This window comes from Schistocerca americana, chromosome 10 (genome assembly GCF_021461395.2).
Source record: "Schistocerca americana isolate TAMUIC-IGC-003095 chromosome 10, iqSchAmer2.1, whole genome shotgun sequence".
Classification (NCBI taxonomy): Eukaryota; Metazoa; Arthropoda; class Insecta; order Orthoptera; family Acrididae; genus Schistocerca; species Schistocerca americana.
Genome location: NC_060128.1, coordinates 92,206,593 through 92,228,105, shown reverse-complemented (window position 1 = coordinate 92,228,105; position 21,513 = coordinate 92,206,593). Strand labels below are relative to the sequence as shown.

Here is a 21,513-nt window from a genome sequence, read left to right as displayed (position 1 = left end):
TACGATTAACTGAACTAAAAGTGATATTTTTAAATATTCCTCACCTTTCTACCGATGTTAAGTTTTGGAGGACTGGCAACTGCTTCACTTCTGCAACATGAATTATTCAGCAATTCAGTGTCATCATTATACTGCATTTACTTTTGTTCCTAGTATCATAAACAAAGATAAAAAATAACATCTAATATCTTAACAGAACATTTTTGGTAGAATACAAACAATAGTATGAGAAAAGCTTGTCCACTCTTTTTGTACAGAACATTCTGAGCAATAGATTGACTCATTAATCAAGGTGACATACATTACAATAGGATGAATAAGATAGATGAGTGCTATAGGGGCAATTGAAAACACTATACACTGCTGTGTATAGCAGACTATACTTTCAAGACTATTTAGTGCAGTTCTTAATGCTAGTCTATCCTGTGGAAGTTGCTTCGTCTATGCATTACTACTGCAACACATGTATATTTGGGCCTGCTTACTGCATTCAAGTTTTTGTTTTTTGTTTCCCTCTACAATTTTAACACCCCCATACTTTCCTGAATTACCAAATTAACTTATTATGTACACTGAAGGTGGGACACATCATTTAAGCGGAAAAGAATGGGAAGGGAAGGAACTGATGATATAAGCCGCATCGGGGCTTTCTGCAGAATTGGCGGTGATGAGTGAAAATCTCCTGCTTGCTAGTCGGTTACATTAACCACTGCACCATTCGGACACAGTGTTTATCACAAATGCACAGACTATCTCGGCATGCTCCCCGGCTGACCCATATTCCCAGTTAGTGCCACCTATCCGCAATCCCTCTCCGTGTCCTCCATGCTCACTACTTTGGATTCCTGTTGGAGATCAAATGATATTATGCGTCCACACTCAAGATTGTGGATTCACTGCCCATTGAGACAAATCAATTATATGAACGTGTGGTGACTATTCTTTCGGACATACTCAAAAAAACAGACACCACACAAAATCCGCAGCTGTGACACATATTATGTAAATTTACATAACATGTATCACAGCCATGGGCTTTGCATGACGCCTGTTCTTTTGGGCACATCAGAAGGAACCGACATGATGCATTCATACAATCATGTCATACAAATTAACTTTGCTGCCATGCCTCAGAATGTGGCCCACGGACCCATCCTTGCTTTTGGTAAAAATGCACCATGGACCTCTTTCATCACCAATTCAATTCAGTGCTCTTCTACATGTCTAACTGTTAGCATTCTGCTGTAACACCACATGTGTAACTTCAATTCTCTTCTGATCCCAACAGTTTAGTGTCCAAGTTTCACTTCCACATCAGGCTATACTCCATATAAACACCTTAAGGAAAGCATTCTTGACATTAAAATTTATGTTCCTTGTTAATACATCTCTCTTTTTCAGAGAAACTGTTCTTGCTGTCACTACTCTGGTAATTTTGTGCCCTCTGCACTATGGCAACTCTCAGTCATTTTCTTGCCCAAATAGCAAAACTCATCTTCTACATTTCAGCATTGCATTTCTTAATCTAACTGTCCCACTGTCACCTAACTTAATTAGACTACACTCTATTATCCTAGTTTCACCTTTATGTAATCTCTTTTCATAACACTATCCTTTTTCATAACACTATGCATTCTGTTCAACTAATCTTCCACCCCTTGACAGAATAATATTGTCAGTAATCCTTTATGTTTCTATTTCTTCTGTGTTAACATCACCTCCATTTCAAAATCTCTCTTTGGCTCTCTTCATTGCTAGCTCTGTGTCAAACTGAACAAGCTGCACCACCTATCTGTACCAAATCCATAGCAGCCTCTACGTACCTTTCCGGAAAGATTTGCCAAGCAGCCAGTACTCACAAAGTCACAAAAAATGTTGCACCATCATTTTTTAAAAGTCTGTAAAGCTACTGCAACAACACATCAATGGCTGGACAAAAAAACTATAAAGGATTCTTAATCTCTGTAGGTTAATATAAAATTTCCTTCCTGCAGGTCTAACTGAACAGTTTGTTACATATTAAATGACAGTCTAAAAGCCTTACCTCGTAGCCTTCGAGCAATTAGTCTCACTGTTAGGAACTGCACTCTTAGAAATCATGCTGTTAGGAACTGAATATTTTCCCAGAGAGAGTGTGCTGGTATGTCTGACTGGAGTTTCATCACGTATCACCTCTCCGTCCTTCACAGAATACCTCTTCAAATTTATTATTAAGTACCTAAAATATGATAGGAAGAAACATTAGATATTAATCGTGTGCAGATACAAGCAAGCTCAAGCACTAGATACAGACCTTATGTAAGAAAGCAGGAAGGAAAATTAGGATTCATCGTCCCATTAGCACCGAGTTCATTAGAAATGGTGCACGAGCTCAAAGTTGGGCAAGATAGGAAAGGAAATCCATGGTGTCCTTTTTAAAGGTACCATCCTGACACTTGCCTTGTGAGGTTTAAGGAAACTTTGGAGAACCTAAATCTGGACGATGGACAGGGATTTGAACTGACATTTTACTGACAGAATTCGGTGTCCTACTACTGCGTAACCTTATTTGGCGACCATTTGCAAGTTGCCTATGAAATCGTAGAGTGGAGCAATGAATGAGAATTATCGTGGATTTAAACATGTAATTCCGTCTAACCTTGACCTTTGTTTCACAGATACTGTAAGTTTAATGACCATTCAATTGCATTGGAGGTGTGACACATCATTTAAGGGGAAATTATAGGTCACACCCATGCTCTTGTAGATGAGGAAAGGTGATGACATTAAATCATCATTTTATTTTAGAACTGAGGCAGCAATAACCCATTGTGCAGGAAAAGGCATGCTGTTATGTGCACATGTTGTCAGTTTCACGGGCGCAGCGTTTTGGTTCTAGTAAAGTGATCAGAAGATCAAAACAAATTGCAAAACAATTAAGAAAAAATTTTGTGAAAACTGGCAACAGAACCTAAATAATGAAAAGTATAAGGTCGTCCACATGAGTACTAAAAGGAATCCATGACACTTCAGCTCCACAATACATTAGTCAGATGTAAAGGCTTTAAATTCAAGTAAATACCTAGAAAATACAATTACAAACAAAATAAATTGGAAAGAACACACAGATAATGTTGTGGTGGAGACAAGCCAAAGACTGCATTTTATTGGCAGAACACTTAGAAGATGCAACAGAACCGCTAGTGAGACTGTAGGTACTACGCTTGTCCGTCCTCTTTTGGAGCACTGCTGCACTGTGTGGGATTCTTACCAGATAGGATTAACAGAGTAAATTGAGAAGGCTCAAAGAAGAGTGGCATGTTTTGTATTATCATGAAATAGGGGAGAGAGTGTCACGGACATGCTGTAGGATTTGGGGTGGACATCATTAAAACAAAGGCACTTTTTGATACGGTGTAATCCTCTCATGAAATTTCAATCACCAACTTTCTCCTCCAAATACAAAAATATTTCATTAATGCTGACCCACATAGGGAGAAAAGTTCATCGAAATAAAAGAAATCAGAGCTGCTGTTTGAGATTGGAATAATACAAGATTTATCACGAAGGTGGTTCAATGAACCTTCTGCCAGCCACTTAAGTGTGATTTATGGTGTACCATGATGATGCAGATCTAGAAGTAGAATGTAGTTAAAATTTGGGTGTAGGGATGAAGGTGAGGCATTTGGATAGGAGTGAAACTTCTGCAGTTGGAGGATTTTGGTGGACAGGTTAACAACAGTGCTGTGGAATTGTTTCAGCTCTGGATTTAGTGGAGCATTGGTAGGGAGTATACCACTGCCCAGTGAACCTATGCAATATCCTTGACCGTCCCTACTCCACCCCTGCTCCCAACCGCTTGCCTTATGTTTCGTATCCCTGCAACAGACCTAGATGCGAGACCTGTCCCACATATCCTCCCACCACCACCTGATCCAGTCTGGTCACAAGCATCACCTATCCCATCAAAGGCATGACAACTTGTGAAAGCAGTCACGCGTTTTACAAACTAAGCTGCAGCCACTGTACTGCATTCTACTTGAGCACGACAGCTGCTAAGCTGTCTGTCTGCACGATTGGCCACCGACACACAGGCCAACAGACAACTGGAGCACTCAGTTATGCTGCCCAACATAACATTCTTCAATGACAGCTTCACAGCCTGTGCTGTCTAATTCCTTTCTGCCAACGTCAGCTTTTCTCAACTGTGTAGGTGGGAAGTCTCCCTGCAGTATATCCTACACTTCCATAACCCCCTGGCCTCATTCTCTATTAGTCCCTGTCCTTCGCCCACCTTTGAATTGAATTGAATTGAATTTTATTTGATCCTGTAAGATTACATCGTGTACAGTAAATGTACGTGTAATATAGGACATGTCAAAGTATTAAAATTCTTTATCAATTATTTTTCTACACCTTTAGCTTACATTTTTACATCACTGATAATGAGTAACAATATATACAAATTTAATAGCATAAGTATTCTGCAACACTGTAAAACTCTTTTTCAATGAGATAGTCTTTAAGTTTCTTTGTAAATTCATTGTGAAGTACACTATCTTGCAGGGTTTTGGGCAGACTTCTTAGTAGTCTGATACCAGAGTACTGGGGTCCTTTTTCTAGCATTGCCAGTCGGTGGTATGCTCCGTACTTCATTCTTCTTTCTTGTATTATGGGTGTGTACACTAGCATTTGTAATCCAGTCCTCACTACCTTTTGTGATGTACATTATTGTTTTGTATACATATAATGATGAAAAAGTTAAGATACCTAAATTCTTGAAACAGTTTCTGCATGTTTCAGAGGTCTTTCTTCTTAAAATGGTCCTAATTGCTTTTTTTGTAATGTGAACACTCGTTTTGTCTCTTGTTTGTTTGAGTTTCCCCACACCGTCACTCCATACTGTAAGTATGGTTCGAAAAGTCCATGATACACTGTACACAGAAGGTTCTTGTCTGAATACTGTGATAGCTGCATCATTAAGAATATGACAGAGCTCAGTTTCTTACAGACATTATTAATATGTTTTTTCCATTTCAGTTCATTATCCACAAGAATACCTAAGAATCTAGTAGATTCTACTTCTTCCAGCCTTGTTCCGTCAACCTCTAAATCCATGTCTACAGCCTTTTCCTTGTTTTTAAACACTGCATACATAGTCTTTTTTAGATTTATAACCAGTTCATTTTCCAACAGCCATTGAGCTGTGACATTTGCAGATATGTATGCTCTTCTCTCAAGCTGTTCCATATTTTGGTCACTATTTAGTATTGTCATGTCATCAGCATACAATATTTTCTTTTCTTCCTCCTCAACACCTATATCATTAACAAATACATTAAATAACAATGGCCCCATTACCGAACCCTGCGGCACTCCATATTTGATGGATTTGGTTTCTGATTGGTACGAGTTTCCTAATGATACATACTGCTTGCGGTTGCACAAGTATGATTTTATCCATTCACCTGGTTGCCCCCGAATGCCATAGTTGCTTAATTTTTGTATCAGCATTTCATGGTCAATGGTGTCAAATGCCTTTGAAAGATCCAGAAACATTGCAGAGACAACCTTTTTCTCATCTAAGGACTGTAAAATGTATTCTGTTAGACTGACAATTGCTGATTCTGTAGATTTATCCTTTTTGAAACCATGTTGTGAGGTCATGAGAATGTTATGTTTGTCCAAATAGTTAACTAATCTGGTATACATAAGCATTTCTAGGATTTTTGAGAAACCTGATATCAGTGAAACTGGTCTGTAGTTGTTGGGATCATCCTTACACCCTTTCTTGTACACTGGCACTACCTTCGTTATCTTCAGTTTTTCTGGAAAAATTGCATCTCTGAAAGAACAGTTTGCTATGTTCAGCAGTGGTGTTATTATCTCCTCACATACCAGCTTTATTACATGATTTGATATTTCATCATCACCAGCTGATTTCTTGGACTTCAGTTTCTGTATAGTTTTCCGCAATTCATCTTCCGTGACTGGTCTTAAGAACATAGTACTGCATGATCTTTTTGGTACCTTAATACCCTTCTGTTTTTGACTATTTCTTTCCAATTTTAGGTTTTTTACTACACTGATATAGTTATTATTCAGTATGTTTGCTATTTCCATACCATCTGTGACCACTGTGTTGTCTACTTTAATTGACCTAATACCTTCTTCTTTGTTTGACCCATCTTTTTCCTTTCTTTCAGCATTGATTGCATTCCAAGCTGCCTTTGCCTTGTTTTTTGAGTTCGCTATAGTGGTGTCAATTGCTCTTGCTTTCGCTTCTCTTATTGTTTTTCTATACTTCTTTTTTAACATTTTATAGTTTTCAGCTTCGCCCATCCGTCTCACATCCTGAAGCTTCCTTCGCTGTTCTAGTATTTCACTCGTAATCCACAGTGTTTGATCTTGATGCCTTTCTTGTCTCTTAACTTTGGGAAATGCTACATTAAAATGGTACTTAATTGTTGAAATAAATGCATCATATTTTTCATTTACACTCTGGGCCTGTAGGGTTTCATTCCAGGTTTCCTTACTTAACATTGTTCTAAAGATGTTGATATTTTGTTCACTGATGATCCTAATTTCTTTGGTTGTTTGTTTTGGTTCTGATACTGTGTCATTACTTCTGCAAAAGCTGATTAGTTGTCCATGATGATCAGATATTTCTGTCTGAACTACATGTGACTCATAGTTACACATATTAGTAATTATGTTGTCAATAATTGTCTCACTTTGTGAAGTCACTCTTGTTGGTGCAGTTGTTGTCACTTTCATGTTATGCTGTATTAACAATTCTTCAAAATCCTGTCTTATTTTTGTGTCTTTTCCCATGTCAATGTTGAAGTCTCCACATATAATAAGATTTCTCTTCGTATTCATTCTCAATAAGCTAGCAACTTTTTTTAGAAAGATGCTAATATTGCCACATGGTGACCTGTACACACAAAACACTCTAAAATCCTCTGCCACTATACCAGCAACTTCAAAGTCTTTTTCTCTAGCTATGGGAAATGTAGCACCTTCACTGTTTACATTCTTTGATAGAGTACCTGTTTTAATATATATATAAACGCCACCACCCTTATATTTAGATCTGCAGAAGTAACTAGCTAGTTTGTAGTCCTTTACTGCCACATTATGTATTTTACTTTCAGTTAGTCCATGTTCACTTATGCATAATATGTCTGGTCTTACTTCACTCAGGAGTACTTCTGCTTCTAATTTTTTGTTACCAAAGTATTGAATATTTTGATGAAGTACTTTTATGTAATTTTTCTTTTGTTGGTTTACATGTTGTGAGCTGTATTCTGGGGCAAATTCTTTAGTATCGTCTTTTTTTGTATGGTGCTTTTATTTTTCTTTTCCAGCTGGAGTGTATGATTTTTCATCCCCTTCAGGCCATATTAGTTTCCCTTGCATCTAATGATTTTGCAGACATCTGCAAACATTCTGCTGAACGTTACAGACCCCAGTCTATTTAAATGCAAGCCATCCTTTGCTAGTGAGTTTTTACATAGGAATTTGTTTGGGTCTATAAAAATTGCCCCAAGACGATCACATTGTTCTTTAAGAGCACAGTTTATTTTGGCGATATATTTTTCACTCACCGACCTTCTGTTTATGATTCCGTTAAGTATCAGACGAGATCCTGCATACATATTTCTTGCAGTACGAATCATGTTTCTTGTTTCGCTTGCCATTTCTTCCTCACTGCTGCTCCTTAACGAATTCGTCCCAACATGTATAAACACCCCATTATAGTTATGTCTGGTTTCAGAATCTGGTTCTGTAGTATCTTGTCTTGCATTTACCATATTTTTAAAATGTTTACCGAGTTGATGCGTTCTAATACCAGGTCGTACGTCGATCTTGCAATTGGGGACAGCGATATTCTTCAGCAGCGAATCGCCAATAATTAATTGGTAGGGAGTATACCACTGCCATTTATATTTATCTTCCGGTTTTTGGCTTACTGAGTTTACCGAGACATCAACGGGAACACTTGAAATGTTGTTTTTAAAAGTACGATCGGTCATTCGTATTTTCGCGATCTTCTTGCTTTTCCGGTTGATGACTTTTACACACACAGGACTTCTTTTCTTGTATTAATGTATCGTTTTCTTTCTTGATGTTTGAAAGTTCGGTTAATGCCTCAATGTCTTTCCCTTCCCTGTTCCCACTTGTAATGGTACTCGAATTACGCAACCATTATGACACCTCAACTCAACCTCTCGATACCAGCAATATTCTACTGTGTTTCTGTAGAAGTAGTTAACATATTTCTGAGACAACATTCAGATTTGATTTCATTTGCGATACATCGGTATGTTTATATTGCAATGATATTATTCTTATGTGTATTCTTTCTTTTGTCACTATGATCTTTGACATACTTGTAACTCTGATTTTTGGGCGCGTAAGCGATTATTAGTTAGATGCTAGAGTCGTACCTTGAAAAAGTCAAGTCTTGGACGTCATGTTGGAAAGACGCATATTGTAGTCAGCTTATAAAATGTGAACTTTAACAGTGACTGTGAGGTAGATGTTTTCAAGTATGTTTTGTATTGTGAAGTGATGTTTTGTGTGTTACGTGCCATTGCAACAAAAGCAATAAAAAAAAAGTGTAACTTGAATTCGGAGTGCTGATTATTTTTTTACATTTCCATTGTGCTAACTTTGAAAGGTTTAATCTTCAAGAATGGTTTGTGAAGCGCATCTACAAAACTTTTGAATATAGCAGAATAAAACCTAGGCCTCTTTGCATCTGAGCTTGGAATCATCACCACCTAGATTTTCGATGATTGAGCAATAATTTTACAACGAGACCAGCGTGGGAAACACGAAAAGATGAGTGCCTAGTTTATTCATTATTACATGAAATGACTTTATTAACTGTGCTCTAATGACACCTGCCACATAATAACTTCGTTGTTGCCCAAAAATGCAGTATTTAGCAGTGTGAGCAACACCACAATCGTTAAATTTTGACCTTTGTTGTGGTAGGGTTGTTAGACACTCCAGCACCACACAGCCTCCTATTCCAAGAATGCACCCACAGTCTCCTTTTCCCGCTTCCCTATTTCTCTCCTTTCCAGCTCTCCCTGCTCTCTCCCAGCCTCTGCCTAACCTTCTGACTGCACCTAGCTGCCTACCCTCTCCCCATCTCGTCCCTGTATTATCTCACAAGCAGCACTTTACTGGCCCCAACTCCTACCCTGTTATTCTTCCACCTCCATGCCTCAGCCTCCCAATTACCTACAGGTTGCTTCTCTCTTCAGGCACAGTTGCTGTACACAGTACGGTCTCAGGGGCTAGAGATGTGGTCGTGTGTGTGACTTGCGCTTATGTGAAGGTGTGTGTGTGTTTTCTACTTTAGAAGAACCCTCTTTGACTGAAAGCTCATATGTATAGCAGTCTTTTTATTGTGGCTGTTTGCGACTATGTCCTCTATATAGTGAGTAGCAATCTATCCTTTTCATAATATTGTTGTTATTTCATCCTGTATTTTCCACTGTTTGATTCTATCTGTTTTATTTGTTTTATTAATTACCTGGTCAAAATGAACTTATAGTAAACAGACTTACATAGGGATATATTCTTGTATGTACAACACAGAGTGTTATGTTGATCCAAAAAGACACAAAATGTAATGGACGCTAGTGTATTGAATAATCGTAAAGAAAAAGATATACTGGACAACAGTCCAACATTTTTAATGTAAATAACTGAAGACGTTATCACATTCACATATTATTTATTAAATATGGTTAAGTAGTCTGACAGTTGTTCATTTACATGTGGCAGGCAAGAGATTTTCCGCCATTTTGTTGGCAAGAATTTCGAAAACAGAAACCGTCTGATTAATGGGAAAATCCTGTATTAGCTTTATACAAAAAGGACTTCACAACTTTGAAAATGCATATAAATTAATTCAAAGTACCTACATAGGTGACTGTAGTATCAATTTGTAGGGAAACACATCAAGTTTTATCTTGCATAACTCACTAGTGCCGAATCGCACTGTAAAGGTCACCAGCAGCAGTTGCATTTAAGATGGCTGCCTTCACTGGACCCGAGCGTGCTAGTTGTGTTTCGGTTTGAAGAATCAAAGTCGGCGACAACAGTTCAGTGTAATTTGCATACCACGTATGACTGTTTGGCGTGTGTTGAAAAACCATTTGCATTTGAAACAGTACAGGCTGATGATCGTACAAGTAATAAAAGACAGTGATAAAACTGCCTGCAAGAACTTCTGTGCAGATATGTTAAATCGATTACATGAGAATGAACATTTCTTGGATAAAATCATCTTTTCTGACTAGTTGACTTTTCACTTAAGTTGCAAGGTTTACACACATAGCTGTAGAATTTGGGCACTGAAAGTCCACACCAAACATTGCAACATGTTCATGAAAGCCCTAAACTGAACATTTTTTGTGCATTGACCAAGAACAAAGTGAACAGTCCCTTTTTTTCTGAGCGAGAACCATCAACGGGATAGTGTGCCTGGATACGTTACAACAATTTTTGACACCACAGAGTGATGAGGATGACCAAAAACGAAATGTTTACTTCATGCAATATGGTGCACCATCCCACTGCCTGTCTGACATCCAGGGTTTTCTCAGTGACCGCTTTCCAGGTCAACTGATTGGCCATGATATGCCAACTGCATGGCCCCCACATTTCCCAGACTGACACCACTTGATTTTTTTTTTTTATGGATCAAGGATATCGTGTTTGTACCTCCTGTGCTGGCTGCTCTACCTGAACTTAGAGCAAGAATTTATACTGCCACTGAACAAGTTACACTTGTAATGCTAGAGCGAGTTTGGGAAGAAACTGACTTCCAACGGTATGTTCGAGATTCGAGATTCTTTTTTACGGTCTCTTTTTCTTCTACGCAAAGATTGTTACAGGATACATGTATCTGGACACACTGGAAAATTGGCTTATGCCACAACTGGAGACTGACAGTGTTGACTTCGTCTATCACCAGGATGGTGCCCACCCCACTTCCATCATGATGTTGTGAATTCTTAAACAGCAAATTGAGAAACTGATGGCTGGGTCATGTGGTGGTTGATGACCAGCAATTCATGTTATGGCCTCCACACTATGCTGACGTAACCTCGTGTGATTTTTATGTGTGGGTCAAATAACACAGCAACAGCACAGCTGTGAAACAGCTTCAATAGTTTATAATAACCCTGTATGAGAATCCCTTGTATGGTATTCACTTAATAGTAGCTTCCCAATTTTATTTGCAATGTAGCATTGTTTGACAGCTCACTGGAAGATTGGATAGTAATTCTTCAGATTCATTGTGACTAGAATTTTCAGCTCCCCACAAGCATACTGCAGTTTTTCTTTATACCTGGCACTCAGTATTTGTATTGTATTTGGTATTTCACATCTGATGTATTCATGGATGAAATGCATATCTTTATCTGTTTCATATGACCATTAAGAGACCGACTCCATAACCTAATAGTCAGTGTAGATAATCACCACAGGTGGACCCAGGTTCGATTCACAGTTCTGCTGAGGATTTTTCATCAGTGAGAGGACTGGAATGAGGTGCACTCAGCCTCGTGATGCCAACTGAGAAGTTACTCAAATGCGAAGTAGCATTTTCACGATCTAAAAAGTTCACAAAATGGCCACTAGAGAAGTGCGCCGGCCATGTGTTCCTCCGTACTGTACCCACACAACGCTGCAATGCAATGGGTGACACAGTAGTTGCTCAACATTCCTTAGGCCACTGAGGCCTGCACAACAAGTTCATTAAGACAGTGTTTCCTTTTGTCTGGAACCTAGTAATCACATTTGAGAAGAGTTGGAGACTGACATGTTAATGTAGCTTATTCATATTCATTCCTGAAGAACTTCACGTATGCACTTCAAAGATGAATTATTGGATTGGTACATAAGTTTGTAGTGTTTTTCGGTAAGTTTATTAAACACAACAGAGACTTTAGTCATCAATAATATAATCTCCTTCACTATTTACAATGGTCTGTCAATGCTGGGGTAACTATTTGATTCTGCAACTCTAGAAATCACATGGTTTTGAGATGAAGAGCTTCTCGAGCCATGTTTGGAGCACATTTTCATATGGATAGAAAGTTCATTGAAGGGCGTTTGAGAAGAGTGTGGAAAAGATGGAAATCACACAGTCAGATGAATACAGTGGTGCAGAATGGCCTCAGTTGTTGACAGTAAAGGTTAGCAGTGATGCTCACTGTGGTGTCACTGCTAGACACCACACTTGCTAGGTGGTCGCCTTTAAATTGGCCGCGGTCCGTTAGTATACGTCAGACCTGCATGTCGTCACTATCAGTGACTGCAGACCGAGCGCCGCCACACGGCAGGTCTAGTCTAGAGAGACTCCCTAGCACTCGCCCCGGTTGTACAGCCAACTTTGCTAGCGATGGTTCACTGTCTACATATGCTCTCATTTGCAGAAACGACAGTTTAGCATAGCCTTCAGCTATGTCATTTGCTACGACCTAGCAAGGCGCCATATTCAGTTACTTCAAGAATGTATTCTGAACAGATAATATTGTGAATCATGTACCGTCAAGAGCGACGTTCATCATTAATGGATTAAAGTTAAGTGTCAAACTAATTACGTCCACTTTCTGAATTCTCATTCATTGCCATGTTCCAGACCTCACGTCAGTATAGTTCTTCCCTCTTCACGCCAGCCTGTGTGAGCTAAAACACGTGCATTTCGGCCTCCATTCGTAACACGGTGTCGGCTCTTCTGCCAACACAACACTTACACCTCGGGGGAGCAGTTCACAGTACATTACACCATCGCTGTTCCATCAGATTCAAAACATTATCTTTCGTTGATGCATTCAGGTTTTTGTAGGGGAGTTGCTGCTTTGTTTCGACTCGACCATTCCCCTCTTTTCTTTGTGTTAGCATAAAGATTGGAACTATGACCAGTAATGATACACTATAGAAATGGTCTGTGTTGTTCACTAAACAACTGAGGATGAGCAACCGGAGATGCACTTGTGGCCAACCACAGATTTTTTTGTGATTTTGGCATAGAGCATGTGGTACGGTACACTCGATTTTTGAACCTTCCTCATTGCGTGTAAATGTCATGCAATGATGGAAAGATCACAGTCCATCGCTTTTGCCAATTCTCGAGTACATTGACTTGGATCATTATCGACTGATGCGTTTAAATCAGCTTCATCAGATCCCTGAAGGTCTTCCTGAAATAATGTCAAAACGATCCTCCTTAAAATGAGAAAACCATTTTCTTGCCATGCTCTATGCAGTGGCATTATCCCCATGTTGTTGTTGTTGTGGTCTTCAGTCCTGAGACTGGTTTGATGCAGCTCTCCATGCTACTCTATCCTGTGCAAGCTTCTTCATCTCCCAGTACCTACTGCAACCTACATCCTTCTGAATCTGCTTAGTGTATTCATCTCTTGGTCTCCTTCTACGATTTTTACCCTCCACGCTGCCCTCCAATGCTAAATTTGTGATACCTTGATGCCTCAGAACATGTCCTACCAACCGGTCCCTTCTTCTAGTCAAGTTGTTCCACAAACTCCTCTTCTCCTCTATTCTATTCAATACCTCCTCAGACATGGCGCATATGTTTCTGACTTAACACATACACGTCACAATACCAGAGAAGGAAAGTCGGTACTCACCATATAGCAGAAATGCTGAGTCGCGACAGGCACAATAAAAAGATTCACACAATTGAAACTTTCGGCCATTAAGGCCTTTGTCAGCAGTAGACACACACACACACACACACACACACACACACACACACAAACGCAACTTGCACACAAATCTGCAGTCTCAGAGAGCTGAGACCTTACTGTGAACAGCACCACCAGTGCATAATGGGAGTGGTGACTGGGTGGGAGTAAAGAGGAGGCTGGGGTGGGGAGAGGGAGGGATAGTATGGTGGGAGTGGCGGACAGTTAAGTGTTGCAGTTTAGACAGAGAGCAGGAGAGAAGGCGCGGAGGAGGGAGGGGGTAAGTAGCGGAAAGGAGAGAAAAAAAAGAAATTAAAAGACTGGGTGTGGCGGTGAAATGACAGCAGTGTAGTGCTGGAATGGGAACAGGGAGAGGGCTGGATGGGTGAGGACAGTGACTAACGAAGGTTGAGGACAGGAGGGTTACGGGAACGTAGGATGTATTGTGCATATACGTCAAAATCATAATGTTTTGTTGGTGCACAAGTTTGTAGTGTTTTTGTTTTGCTTGCTAGTAATCCAGTTGCTACAGGTTTATTTACTGACTGTCATGTTTTATTTGTAGTTCACTGTTGCTATTTGAGTTTATATATAACCATATTGTCATTTGGAGACAGCGAGAGGAACTGTGGATGCTAGAAAATGGAGTGCCAAGAGGAGAAATCGGAAAATTTCCGATATATTCTTCTGTTTGAGTGCAATAGAGGGGGGACAGCAGTGGAGGCAGCCAGAAACGTATGCGCCATGTATGGGGATAATGCCAATGGACAGAGCACAACAAGAAAATTGTTTTCTCATTTTGAGGAGGATCGTTTTGACATTAGTTCAGGAAGACCTTCAGGGATCTGATCAAGATGATTTAAACGCATCAGTCGATAATGATCCAAGTCACTGTACTCGAGAATTGGCAAAACCAATGAACTTTGATCTTTCCATCATTGCGTAACAATTACACGCAATGAGGAAGGTTCAAAAATCGGGTGTACCGTACCACATGCTCTAAGCCAAAATCACAAAAAAATCTGTGGTTGGCCATATTTGCATCTTGGGTCTTGAACAACATGGACCATTTCTATAGTGTATCATTACTGGTCACAATGTTGACTGGAATACTCTTCTTTCAAATTCTAAAGGTGACAGGTGTAAAATACAGGGAGCGAAAGGCTATTTACAATTTGTACAGAAACCAGATGGCAGTTATAAGAGTCGAGGGGCATGAAAGGGAAGCAGCGATTGGGAAGGGAGTGAAACAGGGTTGTGGCCTTTCCCTGATGTTATTCAATCTGTATATTGAGCAAGCAGTAAAGGAAACAAAAGAAAAATTCAGAGCAGGTATTAAAATCCACGAAGAAATAAAAACTTTGAGGCTCGCCGATGACATTGTAATTCTATCAGAGACAGCAAAGGACTTGCAAGAGCAGCTGAATGGAATGGACAGTGTCTTGAGAGGCGGATATAAGATGAACATCAACAAAAGCAAAATGAGGATAATGGAATGTAGTCAAATTAAATCAGGTGATGTTGCAGGAATTAGATTAGGAAATGAGTTTTGCTATTTGGAGAGCAAAATAACTCAGGATGGTTGAAGTAGAGAGGACATAAAATGTAGACTGGCAATGGCAAGGAAAGCGTTTCTGAAGAAGAGAAATTTGTTAACATCGAGTATAGACTTAAGTGTCAGGAAGTCGTTTCTGAAAGTATTTGTATGGAGTGTAGCCATGTATGGAAGCGAAACATGGATGCTAAATAGTTTATACAAGAAGAGAATAGAAGCTTTCGAAATGTGGTGCTACAGAAGAATGCTGAAGATTAGATGGGTAGATCACATAACTAATGAGGAGGTATAGAATAGGATTGGGGAGAAGAGGAGTTTGTGGCACAACTTGACAAGAAGAAGGGATCGGTTGGTAGGACATGTTTTGAGGAATCAAGGGATCACCAATTTAGTATTGGAGGGCAGTGTGGAGGGTAAAAATCGTAGAGGGAGACGAAGAGATGAATACACTAAACAGATTCAGAAGGATGTAGGTTACAGTAGGTATTGAGAGATGAAACAGCTTGCACAGGATAGAGTAGCATGGAGAGCTACATCAAACCAGTCTCAGGACTGAAGACCACAACAACAACAACAACAACAACATAATTACTGGTCACCGTTCCAATTTTTATGCTAACATAAGGAAAAGAAAGGGATGATTGAGTCGAAACAAGGCAGCAACCCCCTACAAAAACCTGCATGCATCCACGAAATAATGTTTTGAATCTGATGGAACAGCGACAGTGTAGTGTACTACGAACTGCTTCCCTGAGGTGTAAGCGTCACTGCTAACCTTTACTGTCAACAAGACGACTCCACGATAATGCCTACCTGCATTTTGTTAGTCTGACAAAAAATACTAAGGGGAGTTAGGTTGGGAAGCCATTCTGCACCCACCTTATTCATCTGACTTTGTGCCCTAAGATTTCCATCTTTTCCACACTCTTCTCAAACGCCCTTCAATGAACTTTCTATCCGTATGAAGATGTGCTCCAAACATGGCTCGATGAGTTCTTCATCTCAAAACCATGTGATTTCTAGAGTTGCAGAATCAAATAGTTACCCCAGCATTGGCAGACTGTTGTAAATAGTGACAGAGAATATATTATTGATGACTAAAGTGTCTGTTATGTGTATCTGTTGTGTTTAATAAACTTACAGAAAAATGTTACAAACTTATGCACCAATCCAATAATTCATCTCTTGAAGTCCATATATCAACTTATTCAGGATGGAATCCAAGTAAACTACATTAACACGTCAGTCTACAACCCTCGTCAAGGTTCCAGACAAAATATAGATACAAGGATTAGGTGCCTTCCTGAAAACTGTTTAAGTTCTCACGTCTCTTAACAAATGTAACTTTGGTAGTCATTACATTGTCTCCTGGAAACTGAACATTTAGACACAAAATCCAGATATTTGTGAGCAGTTTGGCAATCATTGCAGAGAATGCATGGCAAACTAGTGTTCTTTAGATCACAACTGATTCATTCACTCATTCATTCGACAACTATAAGAATAGAAGTATCAGTTAGTAAATATAGTACTCAATATGACATGAAATGTGCAACAGACATAATTTCTTATTCTTTTAATTAAACTTCAAGAATATCTTAAAAGTAAAAAACTAAAATCTGTTAGTTACCTTGGAACTGATTTAAATGCTGTCTTCACAAGTGATTTATCTTCTCCACAATGAGAGCAAGTCCTCTTGATCGTTTTGGTGGAAGCATACGCATCTAACGCTTCAATAATGGACCGTATTTTTGATGTCCCAACAGAGATATCGAGCATTAAAATCAGGAAAGAGCTGATTTTTACATCATAATTCAGACAACTGCAAACAAATAAAAATGCATAAAGTCATTTTGCTTTAATTAAATAAATAGGTTTATTTGTGGCTTAAGCCAATGTTGCAATTTGACCATTGCTTTGGCTTCTTACAGTGTAACTATGTTTGGAGGGTCTCTCTCTCTCTCTCTCTCTCTCTCTCTCTCTCTCTCACACACACACACACACACACACACACACGCACACCTATCCCGAATTACACAGTGTCACAGAGAAGAAAACTCAAGCACTAGCCACTTCTGACAGAGGAAACTGCAATATGTATTGAACCACCACTCAACTTCCACAAATGACCTACCAGGTACAAAATAAACTCCTCACTAAAAATCAGCACACGTTCTAGAAACACCGATCATACAAAACTTGGCTCTCAATCTTAACAAATAATATCCTCAGCCACATGGAGAGGAAACTGGTGATTCGGTGCTTCTGGATATTTTTAAAGCTCTTGATTCAGTACCACATACATGCCTTCTAAAGAGTGTGGAGCAGAGGAAACACGTTTTCGCAAGTGAATAACTGAAACCTTGTTTTATTTAAAAAATGTTTCATTCAGTAATAGTACTTTTATGCATTTTTGAAATCTAGATACCTTAATTAGGTTCAGAAAATAATGTCACTCAGATTACGCCCTTGCTGGAAACAAATTTAGATCCTCTCCCAAAAGTTATGCATGGCTCTGGCCAACATTTCTTTCAACCCAGCTTCAATTTCGTGTCTAATGAAATCTTGAGGTCATCAATTGTGCAGCACCCGTTCACGTACACTCGTGATTTCAAGTAGGCCCAAAAAGAGAAGTCACAGATCGATAGACCGGTGAGTGTGGGGACCAATGCATTTCACCAAATAATGAAATGAAATGTCCTGGGAACATCTGCCGAACTACTTATACGGATGCTCTTGCCGTATGAGTTGTAGCACTATTCTGTTGGAACCACTTTTCTCTCATGTTCACTCAACGCCTTTGAAGTTCTGGATGAAGAAAGTTGTTACACATTTTGATGTAACACACTGATGGCACAGTAACTGTGGTTAACAGCTCTTTAAAATGGTAAGGTCCAACAATCCCTATCTTGGAGATACTGCACCACAGTCTTACTTTTGAGCTGTGGAGAGACTTTTGGTGTAGTTCATGTGGGTTCGATGCCCATTACAGGCAGTTCTGTACATTAATATAACCAACTAGATGAAAATTGGTTTCATCACTCAAATACTGGGACATCTGCATCTTCTGATAAAAATAACATCTATTACACCACAAAATTCTCTGTGCTGCACAAAATCTGTTTCACTTAACTGCTGGACAATCATTATTTTGTATGGGTGAAATTGGAGATGATCATGTGAGACCTGATGAAGCATAAGAAGTGACATGCCAGCAATACAGCCTTTCATCTAGTGGATAATTTCAGACTAGCAAGAACTGCTGTTCTCACTCTGTCTACATTTTTCAGAGTTTGAATTGCATCACAGATGCAGCACTTCTAAACACTGCAACTGATCGGAGTATAGTGTTTTGATCTGGGATTGCATCTTAACGTCCAACCTCAAACTATTCGTGGAAAAGACATTCAACCGTGACCACATAATCATTGTTCCTAAAGAACAGCTCAGTGACGAACAAATGTGCGGGGTGGCAGCCAGTCAAAAAGTATTTTAGGGAAATGGTTTAAAAAATTTATTTTAAAGGCCCAGTCAAATCTTTACACGTTTCCTCCCTGAACAACTTCTGCTGTGCCTACGTGACACAAGTTGTCTGTCTGTCAGAGCTGAGGCTGTTCTGTCCAGTTAAAACTGCTGAAGAGATGCCATGAGCCCTACGCTGAAACTGCTAGCAAATTCACGCCATCAGTTTTAGCCAATAGCGTATGTGGGATACAGGTCGTGTGTGTGAATGCTGGAAGATTCTGCAGTGGAGAACGCAGTTGCTTCACACTCTTGTGAACAAGACATTCAGCAGAACAGACATCTGATTGGGAAGCAGAGCCTCTGTCTCTGCACCCCGTGACCAGCCACCGACATCAATTAACGTGAAACACCTCCCCTTCTGTTGCTCATTTCAATTAGTAGTCCAACATCCTGGACTGGCCTAAACCTGGTAGCTTCCGACCCTAGGCGCGCCCCTTGTATACTGTACACTGAAATATATTTGCTTATTTTACCTAATTTCCTATTCTGTCTTACAAGTCCTGACTGTTTGACCTCCCGTACATTGTTATAATAAACCAAATGCAGCAACCTTCTTCCCCCTTCCCTGACCGTGTATACAAACAATGCTCTACCCTCTGATGGTCCTTAGGAACTGAAATGGCACTGTCTGGGCTGTTCACTAACAGTGCTTCAGATCAGTACCCCCATTTGTCACCAAGTGCTAGCAGTTTAAAAAACATACATTCCTTCTGCTCCACCTTATATGTTCCAATGGCACATTTAACACTTTGAGTCCAAAGCCTGAGCACAGTTCACGTGGCAGGACTGCTGCGAGTGTCCCGTGTCCGAGCTCTGCTCACCTCCCACCGTTTGTCCGCGTTGTGGCACTTGCTGCAGCAAGCGATTAGCGCGTGCCCATTACATCCTGCCTAGGAGATACATTCTGATCCACAGACCCCACAGAGTTGGAAACTTTGTTGTTGACATCTCTAAGAAAATAAGTCAGTCATTGGTTGACATCCAGAATATATGAGAGAAGCTGTACGAAGTAAATGTTTTGTAAATTGAAATATAGCCAACTGTACAAATGCAATGTATTTGTTTGTAATGTAAAGTGAACACATGTATAGCAAAGACGCAGAGTCCAAAATCATTCAGCGAGCAATAGCCGGTATTTCAAATAACTCTGCAGACTGACATGGACATCGCAATGGAGGGAAAGGCATCTGAAGCAAGATACCTGGACCACAGTATTTCTGCAACTACTTCCAAGTGCAAGAAGGTAAAATTTATAATCTACAGTGATGATAAAATGCACAGAAAATGATCGTTACAAATGCACGATACATCACAAGCCCCACCTCTTAATAGTTCCAGGATATCACCAAAAAATAACCAAGACCCTTCAACTTCATTGAAGTTTTGTATCTTTTATATGACTTTTCCAGATATTTATCGAATGGACCTTGCATATACCAATAAACTGACCTGTACGTTAGTGGTGAATACTGTTTTGTTTTCTAGTAAAAAAACTGAAAATGCTAAAAACTTATAATTTGTTTGCACTGAGCAATCTTTGTATGTTTTCAGTCTGAAGTGTTGACTACAGCATCAAATTTTCTCAAAACATCACTCTTACTGTTGTGGAGCAAATTTACAGTTGTATATACACTCCTGGAAATGGAAAAAAGAACACATTGACACCGGTGTGTCAGACCCACCATACTTGCTCCGGACACTGCGAGAGGGCTGTACAAGCAATGATCACACGCACGGCACAGCGGACACACCAGGAACCGTGGTGTTGGCCGTCGAATGGCGCTAGCTGCGCAGCATTTGTGCACCGCCGCCGTCAGTGTCAGCCAGTTTGCCGTGGCATATGGAGCTCCATCACAGTCTTTAACACTGGTAGCATGCCGCGACAGCGTGGACGTGAACCGTATGTGCAGTTGACGGACTTTGAGCGAGGGCGTATAGTGGGCATGCGGGAGGCCGGGTGGACGTACCGCCAAATTGCTCAACACGTGGGGCATGAGGTCTCCACAGTACATCGATGTTGTCGCCAGTGGTCGGCGGAAGGTGCACGTGCCCGTCGACCTGGGACCGGACCGCAGCGACGCACAGATGCACGCCAAGACCGTAGGATCCTACGCAGTGCCGTAGGGGACCGCACCGCCACTTCCCAGCAAATTAGGGACACTGTTGCTCCTGGGGTATCGGCGAGGACCATTCGCAACCATCTCCATGAAGCTGGGCTATGGTCCCGCACACCGTTAGGCCGTCTTCCGCTCACGCCCCAACATCGTGCAGCCCGCCTCCAGTGGTGTCGCGACAGGCGTGAATGGAGGGACGAATGGAGACGTGTCGTCTTCAGCGATGAGAGTCGCTTCTGCCTTGGTGCCAATGATGGTCATATGCGTGTTTGGCGCCGTGCAGGTGAGCGCCACAATCAGGACTGCATACGACCGAGGCACACAGGGCCAACACCCGGCATCATGGTGTGGGGAGCGATCTCCTACACTGGCCGTACACCACTGGTGATCGTCGAGGGGACACTGAATAGTGCACGGTACATCCAAACCGTCATCGAACCCATCGTTCTACCATTCCTAGACCGGCAAGGGAACTTGCTGTTCCAACAGGACAACGCACGTCCGCATGTATCCCCTGCCACCCAACGTGCTCTAGAAGGTGTAAGTCAACTACCCTGGCCAGCAAGATCTCCGGATCTGTCCCCCATTGAGCATGTTT

General features: G+C 40.5%; 1 protein-coding gene across 3 annotated transcripts in view; it reads right to left on the bottom strand.

Annotated features, from left to right (window-relative positions):
• LOC124552572 (ubiquitin carboxyl-terminal hydrolase 29-like) overlaps positions 1 to 21,513 on the bottom strand; it is a 389,169-nt gene that overhangs the window by 33,625 nt on the left and 334,031 nt on the right. For all 3 annotated transcript variants that reach the window (XM_047126894.1, XM_047126893.1, XM_047126895.1), the window contains 3 exons: positions 16,907 to 17,098; positions 2,045 to 2,218; positions 45 to 90 (listed from right to left, as the gene is read on the bottom strand). In XM_047126894.1, the coding sequence (XP_046982850.1) occupies positions 45 to 90; positions 2,045 to 2,218; positions 16,907 to 17,098 (412 nt within the window). The remainder of the gene's footprint in view (positions 1 to 44; positions 91 to 2,044; positions 2,219 to 16,906; positions 17,099 to 21,513) is intronic.